Consider the following 14,378-nt stretch of genomic DNA (forward strand, 5'->3'; position numbering starts at 1 on the left):
CAGGGCTTCTGACTTTAAATATGTCACTCAGCGCAATATCCTCAACGGGCTCACAAACTTCAGTATAACTTTGGTAAACGAGAAGTGTGACCCCATCGTGATTTTTCAACATCATTTTGTTTCACCCCTTACTTAAAAGGCAAACCATGTTAGGAAAACATTCGAATTTTAGATATTGAGATCAAGCGCGACAGCTTTAGAATAAAAGACTTTCGTCAAAGAAAATTCCAGCGTTAAAATGGAAAGATTTCTGCCATTTATCCTCTTAATTAACATAGTCTTTTTAACTATCAAAACTTTTAACTCCAAGTTTCAAGCACAATTTGTTTGTCTTGATAGCAATTTTACATTAGTGTGATTCATTTTCAAGTATTAATTTAAAACCTTTCAATCAAAGTGAACTTGCACTTAATCGGAACGCGCATAAAAACCGCCTTAGTGCGAACTTGGACAAATATCCGGTCTTTGATTCATTAATTAACAAAACTGGTTTTTAGAATTTTTTAAGCAATTTCTCTTATCATCACTGGCAAATTAATTAGCGTATGCTAAGAATGTCTTCGTTACGGGTTGGATACCCTTAATCATTTTTTTCTGTTACGATTTCTAACATTTCTTACATAATTATGTGACTATATTACGTAAATTTTTGTCTTAACATATAATATTAACTCCATGTAGAAATACACTCAGATTAAGCTTTAACGACAAATAATTCTTGTTGTTAATTCACTAATAAAATAATAACACAAATTCTGTAATAACATGCACAAAACTTTAAACATAAACAAAAAAATTTTGTTTCATATAAGTTATGATCATAACAAGTTAACACTTCACTTAGAAATTAAAAAAAAAACGCTTTCATTAACACTATAGACTACTCGTATAGTACACAGTAAATATATTCACATTTTTTAGAATATATTAGCCTGTAGATAAGTAGGTACAACTTAGATAAACAGAAAAACGTAGCAGTTGCCACGTGTGTATTATTCTTACACCAGTGTTATTAATTATTATTATGCGAAAATAATAGTATTACATAAGTGAACTAAGCAATTTAATAGTTTTAATGCAAATTTTAGATTATTTAAATAATTTGTTAAGGTAGAGGGCATATCATTAGACTCCATAATTTGGCTAACTTTCACTGTCATTTAAAAAAATTAGAGTAATCGCCAGAAAGTGTCTCCAGACAAATATCTACATATATTATCTAAAATGCTTATAGTATTATAATATCTATTTCAAAACCTTCTGTTTATAAACTGTGAGCAAAAAATGGCAAATTATAAAACACTAAAAACTTTTGCCCTAAAAGATCATTTCGGTTTTACAATTGTTAGTATTCTCGAAGAAAATATATGGAAACAAACGAGTAGTTTTCTGATTTCTGAAACAATTAATATGTGGAACATTTTTAGAACTGCTCTGAAGGTAATAACTGAAAAAATTCTGCAACAAAATTATTACCCAAGCATTTTTTAACTTAAGTTTGAAGAATTTTTTGGCGTGACACTCTATGTCGCTCTGAATATTTAAAGGCATGATAGTTATTCGTTTGAACAATTATTTGTTAGAAAACTAGGAAACGCATCCGCATAAACTGTAACCAATTATCGATAGACAATTAAAAACTAATAAAAATTTGGAATGCATCATACTAGAAATTTGTTTAACGGTATAATCAAGTTACGCTTGAACTTTCGATAAAAATGAGTTTTGGAATTTAATAATTTTAATAAAAAAATCTTCAAATTAATTACGCTTTTTCTCACAATATATAGAGCAATGGCGTGCACTTAAAGATGATGAAAAAATCGCTCGCTAACGACAATACGGTGACCCTACTATTGCACAACTCCTTTCTCCATGGCACAACAGGAAAGTTCTTCAGAGTAGGGCAAGCGAACGTATAAATACTAGTAATAATCAGCACTTGTTACCACCTTATATTGTGAATTTATCGCGTAAATATACTAAACAAGATGAAATTAACAGTTTGTTTATTATTTGTTTACGTTACGGGAAGTTTCGCATATCCTGTATCGCAGCCAGCTTACCCAGACACTCAATACATTAGTGCACAAGCAATACCTGCTGTTCAATATAGACAACAACAGCAACAGCAACAGCAACCTCAGGCTTATTTGCAGCCACAGTATATTTCCGCCCCTGTGCAAACACAGCAAGCTGCAAAACCAGTGTACGAAACCATCAAAAGTCTAGGACTACAAAAGTTCTCCACGCAAATCAGACAACCTATCCAACAAGTGCTGCTGTCCACCAACGTTGACAGACAGGTAAAAACGACCCTTTCTACATTTCAAACGCAGACAATTTTATTCAATCACCTGTTTTTTTTCACACCAGATAAAATGAAAAACAACAGGCACTTAATTTCTTCTCGCAAAAAGAAAATAATACACAAATTAATAAATCCTGTAAGCCAAATCGTCTTATCTTTTTTTACTTTACGACAATATTAGATACATTAGCTGCAAGCAAATTATTTTTTAACTAGACTTATCATAAGGTTATTATTAATATTTCCATGTTTTAATTTTATAACAACATCTGTGGTATTGTCAAGTTTAAAATTAATTTAAGTTTTATCCACTAAAACTTTTCACTAGTGAATCATTTTAGATACAAAGGGTGGCACAGCAAGCAGGACCATATTTCCTTCAGCAAATACAAGCTGCGCAGCAGCAAGGTCAAGCTCAACAAGCTTTGGATGCGGCCCAACGGAAAGCCACGTCTCAGACACTCAGTAGACAGATACAGCCATTACCTCTACCAGTACCTCAACAACAACCACAACCACAACCGCAACCACACTACTTACGGGTGGTTCCCCAGCCAGCTCCAATTAAGTACCAGCCAGCCCCAGTTAAATACGCTGCTCCTGCAGCTCCAGGTTACCGACAACATATACAACCCCAATACCAACAACAACAACAACAACAACAACAACAACAGCATCACGAAGAACAACAAAACCCTGAAGATTACGATGTAAGTAAAGGATATTTCAGTTGCATATTATGCGATTATGCGCTCGTCCTAGCTGCCGATGTTATCTTTGTTTTCTAGAAAGCGCTTTAAAGAATCGATTTTATCGAACTGAAAAATTGTGAAATGTGACTGGTTTATTTTAAACCAACACTTCGATGCTCCTTCGAACAACACGCCGCTTATAAATTTTAGGTTTTATCTAGAAGACTAAAGAATTCAGTTGTGTTTATCCTTCAGTTTAAATGGCTTAAAAAACAAACAAATTTCCTAACTAAGTGTATAAATTAAGTCATACGTCAACATGGAGACACGGGAATGCTCCTTTACTTTTCTTTGTATGACAAGTGTGGTTTTTTGTTTTGTTTTAATTCTATTTATTAAATCAAGAACACTGTTTTATATACCTATTAGAACCCATCAGAATTGTAGGAAATGTAAACTGTTGGATGAAAAAATTAGATGCATTATTGACATTGGTATACTACAGACCAAGGTTACATCGTTATAGTCACTAAATAAATATATGCACAATTGATAATTTATATTTTAACGTAAGATGACTGAAATAACAAAACAGTGCAGTGTACTTTATAACCGCAACGAATACTGCAAATTTATAACTATGTTACCTTAAAATTATTAATTATTACTACAATAAACAAATTTTTAACACAGGAAAACATTTGGACGCTGTCAGTGTTATTGTCAAATTTGTAGAAGTATTTTTATTTGCCCCCAAATTATCGTTATTGACAACATTTATCTCGTAACCTTGACCTACTTTATTTATACAATGGTATTTATTTTTTATCTATATTTAATATATTTAGAATGAATGCCTAAAAATTATAATGCCCACAATTTTTTATATCTAGTTTTCTTTTTGGACCCAATGTAAAGTGAATTAATCTGCGACGGTCCTGTGTAAGTTTGATTATTTGAACGTTTTTATTTGACAAAATTCATAAAAACATAAGAAGTTTTACACAAACTTGCTATGTTACTAAAGAAAATGAATAGAACACAAAGTTGGTTTTCTGGGCGACTAATTGCAGTACGAGTATAAGCCAATTATAAAAATAAAACTAAGGTATGTACACATGCAACCTGTTCTAGATATTTACGTACGTATAAAGAAAGTAAAGCAACTTCCCAAGAGCAAGATATCAACACTAAGTTGCAGGTAGAAAGTGAATATTTCTGAAAGTCAAAATTCTGCGTAAATATTAAAATCACCCTGTATGTTTGTCTAGCTTTTCTTTATCATGCTAAAGGATTATGTTATGAGATATGAAACAAATTAACTTTAAGTATTTTCTTTCACATTTATGTAATTACTTAATAGTCAAGTTATAAGACTAATACGATTCAAATCAGGTAATAGTCTAACTACAAGTATAAACATTAATGGAATTCTTGAATGCTATTACTAATTATTATTGAATCAATTGAATCGTAATTGATACAAATATTCAAATTAATGTTTCCCTTTTCCATACGTGCATACGCTAATGAAAGTGTACTGCTTACTAGAAAAAAAAACATTACTACTATTACTACATCGTGTCTCTGTCATCGGTGACAAACTTATTGTATTCAAGGCTACAAAATTTCTTGTTTCTGTCATTTTTTAGGTTTAAATGTTGCTTTTGTTGACAGATATACCCATAGATATTTATTTTTCTGATGGTAATACACATAGTGAATTGGAGATTACGATTCCATTTCATAGTTGATCTACATTTGATCCACAGACAATTAATAATAAACATTCTGTATAATAATTAGTAATATAACCAACACTAAGGATTATTTACTATGTGATTAAATACTAGCAGAAAGGAAAAGAAGAAATAGACTCGTATAGACTAATTGAAACTGGGAAAAATGCATATATGATTATTTTCTCTAAACTTGACTAGATTATAAAAACTCAAGTATATCTGGGGCAGATTAAAATATTAGAGAAGGAACAATACAAATATTTTTTTCACTATCTGTATGTTCATGTGTGTGTTGTTTATTTATTGTCATGCTACTATTATGACGTATGGTATCAAAATTAAGTGATTTTTATGTTTTCGAAAGTAAATTAATTTTACGATGAAACCTAACACAAATGTAAAAAAACTTACATCAAGTGGAATTACAAATTCTGTATATTTCTAAATAACAACTAGATCAATACTCGTAAGAACTGCGTATATTTTTTTGATAATCATTCAAATTTTATTTTGTAAATACAAAAATAAGTGACAAAATCAGCATTAAAACAATAGTCGATTATTCGGTTTTACCAAACATTAGGAAATTTACTATCTCTGAATCCACATACATTTCGGGAATAATCTCTTCCGGGATAGCGAGTATTACATATAAAACTCCTCTCACAATTCCTGATCCTTTCAAACTTTCACTGAGTTTAATTCGATTAACATTTTTTTATTTTTTTACGAAACGAACTTACCGTGATTAAAATTCAGTAAATGAGTGGAACAAATCGGCCTCCGTCGATAGTTTGATTAGTTGATCAATAAGAAATTTATCAGCAGGTAGACGATAGCAAGTCAATCCCAAATTGTAATCCGCAATAACACTTGAAGGATAAAGGGAGCTTTCATGTCGAGATGAAGTGCCGCGCATTAGGAATGTTCGAATTGAGCTGGAATTGATTAATTTCTAGGTCATAGCTGCTTTAATTGTTAATATGCCGTTTGGGATTAATTGCAGTGTTCATACCTGGCTCTATACTTGAAAGATAATTCCCAATACATAGCGGAGATTAAACTCGTGACAATATTTTTTAGTCATTAAAGTTAAAACGATAAAATAGTAAAGTTTTGCTGTTTCTAACGCGTTTGCTACTTTCAGTAATTTTTATTGTTATCCGCTGGCGGAACTAGCTCCTAGTTTTTGAATGGGCCAAAAAAAAAATTAAAATTCAAAACAATTCATAAATAATTGTTTTCTTAAGACTGGTTGGGTTTCATTTAATTTTGGCAATTAGCAATTTGTATAAAATTATTTTTGTAATTAAATTATAAAAGATAATTACTCACCCAATAAAGAAAAATTCGACGATTTTGATGAGATGAGTCAAATTCGCTCACTAGTTATCAAGATCCATAGGAGCCTATTCTGGGGAAACTTAGGTTTTCTCATTTATAATTTTTTTAGTTTTAGCCCTCTAATTCCGCCACTGTTGTTATCTGATGAAATAGCCAGATTTCAAGATTCTTTGATTACGTACTTGTATCCTGCTCAGCTAAATGAGAATGCCGTAGAATTTTGATTATGTAACATTCCCAATCTACACTTACGGTAATTAAACTGACATTGCTGTCCGCCGCCAATTTTCAGCTTTAGCTTTACGTAATGCGTCCGTTCCTTATCAATTTGAAAGCTGGGTTTAGAAAGAAAAATGTTGAGTTTATACGTAAGTCAGTGACCCGCACAAATCGTTGATTAAAAATCCACATGCCAATGCAAATAAAATTTTCATAAGTATAGTGAATTTAGAAGTGTATTAACAATAATTCTGCATGAGAGAAAACATGCAACTACACAACATTCACTTTTATTAAACCGTAATAACGCTAATCATATCAATTGAGTTGCAGCGCCAGTTTTAATTGGTCATTCCAAAAACGAAGAGTCGGAAGTACTCGGTAATAGTTTTATTGCACGTTTCTGTTGTATTTAAATTTAACGGGAAATTAAACCGGAAGTACAGAATCAGATTTACGATTATTCCGCTAAACATAAAATTAAATTTGGCCAGCCGCTCTTGGACTTGGTTTTATTTGAAGGAATGAAACGTTTTATACCTTTTTCCAATTCTGTTGATTGCGTTTTTCAAATTTACATATGTTTTAGTGATGCTAAACGTTTTATAGCAAAGTATTTTAACATTGGTGTGAAAGGAAACGAGCTGCTTGTGGATACAAGAAATACTGCTACACTTTCTCCGCGTATCAATGGCCTGCGCTACATTTAATTATCGTTTTATTTGAAAACAAATCAAATGTGGGAAAAATCTCACTTTGTTATAGGTGTATTCCTTGATTATGACAGAAAGCAAGAAATATATACTTTTACTCTTATAACTTTTTAAAAAAGTTTATTATTTTATAGTTAGGTACTTATTGAGGGTTTCAAAAATGAAATTTTTGTGTTTTTTACTTTAGTTTTAATTAATTCTTTAAACTCCTGAGTGAAACAGCGCAATTTTTTGGAAATTAAATCTATCAAGGAATTATACAAGGTTTTTTAGAACTCGCGCCCCAGACATAATCCCAAATAAGATAAGATACCAAGTAGGTAGGAGTATGTATATACATACATGAAAAAAATGTTAAAAAAAATGCTGTCTAGAAGAATTTAGAAATTGTAAGGTTTAAATTTTGTACTTTGACCATATTTGTTTTTGTTGGGAAAATAATTTTAGCCAAAATTTCGGAAACATTAGAGAGAAAGATTGTATTGAGTTTTAGGGCTAACGCGCCCATTATCTAGAACCTAATTAACAACTACAAACACTTTAAAATGCATTGTTACATAAAAATTCATTTTAGCTCTTCATAAACATAATATACTATTTTTACGTTTATGGTACCTTATCTTACATGGCATTTCTTTGAAGTGCGAGTTATGAATTATCTGTAGAAGAATTGTTACTCATCAAAAAATTTTTTTGCTATTTAGTATTTTTAACACCAGGCTGTTTCCAAAATATTTTCAGCCTCAAGTATTTTAGAAACAAATTAGTAACCTACCAATTGCTAGAGTAATTTTTAATGGACAATTTAATAACGAATACCATTAATAGATATTTTATTGAAAATATTTCTTTAAAAATGAATAAAAATATAATATAAATATTACAATTATTGTATCCAGAGATTACTCATGTGGCCAATTTCTGTATGCATTGTTGCCAAATTCCGAATATATTTTTTAGAAGTATGTTGTAGTTGGTCATAATAAGATGAATAAACTGTAAAATTAAATTAAATAATTACATTCTAGTGCCGTAAATTTAGCATAGGTAGACCATTGTTTTAGGTGATAGAAATCAAATATTATTCACAAATAAGATAAAGTACTCACAAGTGAGTAAATTTGACTATTATATTATTTTTTTCTATTATATTTACTATTATATTTTTATAGGTGCATATTTTACTTGAATGTAACTTCATTTTTTGGATAGTTGCACCTGTAAGATAAAACGTCGTATATCACACGTGATCGAAATGCAATTATGAAACTCGTGAGAAGTGTCCCACTCGTGCGCAAGCGCACTCGTCGGTCAAAATTCTCACTCGCGTATAATGATGCATTTCTATCACTTATAATATAATGTACTATTTTGATTTTTTTAAATCTTTAATACTTAATAAAATCTAGTCCTTTCTTATTTTTGAATTTTATATTCACCTGAAATTTTACTTTCATATTATTGTATATATTATTTTTAATGTAACCCTTTTAATCTGTAACGTCGAATTATAATCTTCATAACTTGTTTCTTACTTTACCCGGCGCCTCCACCATAAAGTTGAATGTGACGGGGTGGACCGGAACAGTACTAAAATATGATTTTTTTAGTATTTTTTGTTTGTTTTTGAAAATAACTATAGAAATATATTATTATCAATACGCTTATATAGGCCTCATAATTTACGAGAATCTAATTTTTTATTTTAAACTATGTAGTATTTATATTTTTTTTATAATGCGTTCTATCAATGCGTTATCAAGTAAAAACTAACACATTTTTCTATTTTACTTTTTACTTATCGTATGACAGTTTCGTTTTTTACAACAAACAGTGGTAAACAGATAAAATCGCAACAAAATACCTAGTCAACAAACAAGTTAAATGCATACTCAAAACTAAATTTTTAACTTCAGGCCTTTGTTTGGATTAGCTTGCAGGTAAACTTCATATTAAAAGTTCTGGCTCGTTCGTAATTAACACAAAGAAGGTGCCGTACTCGGTGCTGTTTTATGTTTTTTCGTTTATATCCATAAAAAAATGGTTATACAAAATTAAGGACCTATACACTTTCTTACGGTGACGGTGTTTTTCTTTATCTCAAATAGTTTTCGATATAATCGCTAGCAAATATCGCACTCTATTTGTCAATTAGGCTAAATGAATGAACTAAATATTAATGAAATAACGTTAGAATTGTTGTAAAAGTTGTAAGCATCGTGATTGGGCCGTTTCAAGTCGGCCATTAAAATAACGTAAAAAACCAATCACTTTAGATTTTTGCATTCATTCAAAATTTGATGCAATAATGTGATTGGTCCGTTTGAGATCGGCCATTATTATAATGTGGGTAACCATGGAGAAACCAATCACTTTAGAGTTTACTTTAATTGAAAAATCTAGAAAAATTAGTTAAACATAAAAATCTGCCTTCATGCATTAAAATAATTTTAATAAATAAGTTATTTGTGTACTTATTATGCGCTCTGTGTTCTCTATTATGACTATCAGAGAATAAGGAAATAGTGAATATTGTGACGGAAAATTTGCACCTTACGTTTCGTTGTAGGCAAGTTACCTAAATACTTGCTTGGGAAGTGAACCTTTGAACCTTTAATAGTGTTTAACAGTGGTTTTACTCATACTGTGTGCTTACAAACAAAACATAATTTGGTGACAAGGCGACAAGGATACGGCTTTAAAAAAATTTTCATGCAAGAAATGAAACATAACCTCACTTTATTGGCAGGAAGGTTCCAAGGTGTTTTCTAGAAGCTGCAGAGGCTTACAGTAGGTACAATTTGCATTCTACAAGCAACATTAAGTCACAATCACTTTTGCTGTAAACTTGAAATATCCGGACCATGATACAAAGTAATGCAAAAAATTGTTTTCTTAATTGTGCGTGGGATATTTGTCACCAAATATCTTGAAAACTAGGTACCTATTTAAAACACGAAAAAACGAAGAAGTAAGCTTGTGAGAAATTTTAGGAGCTTTAATTTTTTTGAAAATATAAGAGTATGCGAGAAATTATAAAACTGCACCTCCCTAGTGCCCCTTTTCGCTCCATTTACCCCGGAAACCCGACGACTTGTAATCTTGTATTCTATAATTCTTTTTAAAGTTAACGAATAATAGATATATTTCATAGTGGCCTGCAAATGTGAATATCTTGCACAGTATTACAAGAGATTGTGGACAATTTACATTATCCACAAATACGATCTTATCGTGACAATGTGGAGATCGTTGATAAAAAAAGATTGTAGGTATATGCAACCAATAAAACGCCCAAAACAAGTATTCTAAGTATTAAAACAATTATTAGATTTAAAAAATGGGAAGCTTCAAATTTTCTTTTATTTTCTGTTGTATATCAATGTTAGAATTGTTTATAATTACAACTGTATTTAGCTTGTACAAACATTATTAATTATTATGGGCTATTATTTCAGCCAAATCCCTCATATCAGTTCGGATTCGACGTGAATGACGATCTCTACACTAACTACCAAAACCGCAAAGAACAAAGAGAAGGGGGTAAAACTACAGGAAGCTATTCAGTTGTCGATTCTGACGGGTTCGTTAGAACAGTTACGTATACTGCTGATCCTAAAGAAGGCTTCAAAGCTGAGGTAAGTTTACAACTCAATATTTTACATACTGTAATTTGCAACAGCTTTGTTTTGCGCCGATTTTAAACAAAGCATTTCGGAAAACAGAACCCAACACGATAAATTCTGGCGCTCTAATTAATTTGGTAAATGTATTGTTCGATTCCCCTGGGATCGACGTTCCACTTTTAATTAAATTTAATTTGAACATTTTTTACTCTCTGATTTTTCATTTAGTATTAACTATTTGTAGGTTACGAGGCAGCCTACCAACATAGTTGTCAAAGTACCAAAACCGGATCCACAATTTCAAAGACCGCCTCAGCACTATGTTCAGGTACGTATTTTAATAAATGTTTTGTATGCATAATACATAAATTGAACATTTTCAAAAATTGCAAAGAATCTATACAGGATGCGCCAAAACTCGCGCCCTAGAGAAACAGTAAAGTAAGATGCCAGGAAAATTTTACCTATAAAAATTTCGAAGTTATGAGGCTTTAAAGTTTGCATTTTGACTCTATATTTCTGTTAGAAAAATAATTTTCCAAGTTTTTTCGCTATAGGCTTTTAGAAGAGGAAACAAGGAAGCTGTATCCTGAATTGTAACTGTTTAATGTTATTTGTGGCTTTTATTGGCAAAATTTTTGTGGCTTTACTAACTAATAAAAAAACATATACAAGATCATAAGTATCATTAAATAGACATAAAAAATGTCAAATGTCAAAAAATAACATTTTCTCCATGCTGCTGGTATCCTATCTTACTTGAAATTTTTCTCTGGGGCGCGAGTTCTGGCACACCCTGCATTATTAGTTCCAACCTTCAATTTAAATCAAATAAAAAATACATATTACCAAACTTTCTGAAATTGAAAATTTTCATACGGGTAGTAAACTTTTTGTAATATTGATTTCTATTCGTAAATATCTAATTGAAAAGCATTAAAAAAATAAGAATAAAACGACAGCCTTTCCTTATTCTAAAATTAACATTTAACGGCCAACGACAATTTTTACATTTTCTTCATAATTTCGAAACATTCTTTATCCAATTTGGTTAAAATAATTTTAGAATTTCAGTCATTTTTTTTTAATAAGGGACTAATTTGCCAATATTAATCCGCTTTGATCTATAGTCAGTAAATTAATTTTAATGAAAACACAAGCAAGTAGTGGAAGAAAAAAGCAATTTTCAATAAATTAGGTTTGAATTATTAATAAACGCCTTTTGTTGTTTCAGTCGGCTCCAGTCCAGCAGAAAGCTCAAGCACAGGCACAACAACCTAATTTGATTCAATATCAGTACCAATAACTTTCCGATCTGAACTGACAAAGTGGCAGAGTTTTAAGTAAGCCATTGTCCAGATTATTTTAATTGTTATTATTTTTAATTATTTGTAATTAAGGATAAAAGTTTGTAATTAAAAAATTTAATAATTTTTCTAAATTATATTTTATTTTAAATAATTTAAAATTTAAAAAACAAGATGTCCAATAATAAAAACAAGAAATCTAGATGAAAAATCTCCAAGTCTTATTTTCTTATTTGTAAAGTATCTAGCGTATACTCCCCTATGACCGTTACATTTTCTCAATACGGAGTGTGCGTCAGCTTGGAGATTTATGGTTTTACACAATACAGAATCTCACTTTAAATCATTTTGGGTCTATTTTCACCCTCACGTATTTTTATTAGCGTTTTAATAAAAAGATGCTTTGGATGTAAACCCTAGTTTAATAATGAAATAAGTAATATATACATGATACAAAATTCATCAGCAAATAACTCTATCGTTAGAATTTTAAGTTTTAAATTTGCAAATGCAGTACGTTCGTTTCGTCTGCTTTGACGCAGTAAATACCAAAGTGTAATTGCATTCTTATAGCCCCATACATTTACAGTCGAGCAAATCCTTTGTGGAAGGAATATTTTCCTGTAAAAAGGCAATTATATTTTGTGTGTAGGATTAGACCTGGAATTTTCTGTGTGAACGCGTTGGTCCCAATATTAGCATTTAAAAATACACGATATGGTAATTTTTGCAACAGTATTGATTTTATCTGATATATCTTAGGTCAAAAATACTAGAGTGCAAGGAATGCTTTATTGAATTTTGTTGAAAGTAGCGCATTGTAATGTTTTGTATGTCTGGATTTAAGAAACAAATCCCATAAATTTGTACTGGAGAGTATGGCTCTAGCAGTGAGTGCAAATAAAGGTTGGAATCTCTTGGGCATGCTAAAACGAGATCTGGAGAATTATATTTTATTACTGCATTGCTTCGACGAATCAAATCCAGAGCACAAATTTAAACAAAATGTAAAAGTAAAAATATACCACGTGAATCAGATTGTGAATCAGAGTAAAAACACGCAAGGCAAATCGACGTGGAAAATTGCACTTAAGAATTACACTCAAAACTTTTCCGCGAATTTTTTCGAGTCTTGATTACAATCCTCTCAACGGTCTGAAGTTTAAACAAAGCATTTTTATTTAGCTTCCAGATTCAACTACAGCTTAAACTCGCAAGTATAATGAAAGAAGTAAAACAATGACAACAACTCCCATTCAAAAAGCGAAGCTGTAAACAGACACCTCACTCATTTTTACACATCATTACAGTTTGAAACTTTCACAATTTCCGAGAAATTTATATAGTCTTGCAAGGTCTTTGTCATTTCGCAATTTCAGAGTAAATGTACTGTAAATTTTTGCAAGCGTTTTTTCTAATCCCTCTCGAAAAAATCTGACGCACCGACGATTAAAAACACTAATTTATACAAACTTTCCAGTAGCGTCATTTCACAAAAACAAAAGGCATTTTCTGGAAGACCTGTCTATAGGGTGAAAAATGTGTGCTGTCAATTGCTGACTGTGGTGGTTATTCATACTGTCATTACAATAGGAACCCGCTCTCAATCTCGTGAAGTACCCGATCACTTGGAAAACAATCTTTGATTAAGACAATTTAACTGGAAAACCAAAATGAACAATTTCAAACTATGTTGCTTTTTTATTTTAATATAAACACATCAATTTTTAATTTAACGATGCAACATTTTACTGATGATAAATTAATTAGGCTAAAAATGGCAAATATTTGTACTATACACTGCCTTAAGGGCGTCTTGACCGATCGATTGTTTGGATTAAATTTTATAAATTCTCAAAATGACCAGTAATTCAAAATCCATTCTTCTTAAGGTAAACAAGATCGCGTTTCGCTGTGGTTTAACAGGAATTTCGATAAATATGCCATTGGATTCTCATTTCCAAATTCCCGTGCTGCATAGCCTACCCGAAAATACCATAAAATAGATGGGATGAACTCGGCCGGTAAATATATAATTTATGGCAATGATGCCGACCGGCCAGTAATCTCACTGAACTGTGTAGATTCATGTCTTACTTATAGTCACTTATCTGGAGACCCCAGTGCAGATTTGACCAGGAAACCAACGAATCGACTGATTTCCCGCTTTGTGTCTTTATCTGGAAATATAAGAATTTAACATCTAAGATGAATGATTTCAACTAATAGGTACAATAAATTTGTGAAACAATTTTTTACACCATTACAAATGAAGATGTTCTGTCATAATATAAAGCTCTTGTTAATAACAGCATCAGAAAAGATATACGGTGTGTCCCTGGATAAGTAAAACGACTCTTACAAAATATAAAAAAAAATTGATTTAAATTTTTATTTATTGGGGTTGAGCCCAGCTTGGTTACA

At 31.0% G+C, this 14,378-nt stretch overlaps 1 protein-coding gene across 1 annotated transcript; it reads left to right on the plus strand.

Moving 5' to 3' along the window:
- Positions 1-1,938: 1,938 nt before the first annotated feature.
- On the plus strand, positions 1,939-12,088 carry LOC123014460 (bromodomain-containing protein DDB_G0280777-like). Its single transcript, XM_044413598.1, has 5 exons — positions 1,939-2,306; positions 2,653-3,021; positions 10,480-10,659; positions 10,892-10,975; positions 11,882-12,088. The coding sequence occupies exons 1-5, from the start codon at positions 1,992-1,994 to the stop codon at positions 11,951-11,953; spliced, it is 1,020 nt and encodes a 339-aa protein (XP_044269533.1). The 5' UTR covers positions 1,939-1,991; the 3' UTR covers positions 11,954-12,088.
- The last annotated feature ends 2,290 nt before the right edge of the window (positions 12,089-14,378 follow it).

Source organism: Tribolium madens, unplaced genomic scaffold, assembly GCF_015345945.1.
Source record: "Tribolium madens isolate multiple individuals breed KSU strain unplaced genomic scaffold, Tmad_KSU_1.1 Scaffold_97;HRSCAF=244;Tcas5.2_LG3a, whole genome shotgun sequence".
Classification (NCBI taxonomy): domain Eukaryota; kingdom Metazoa; phylum Arthropoda; class Insecta; order Coleoptera; family Tenebrionidae; genus Tribolium; species Tribolium madens.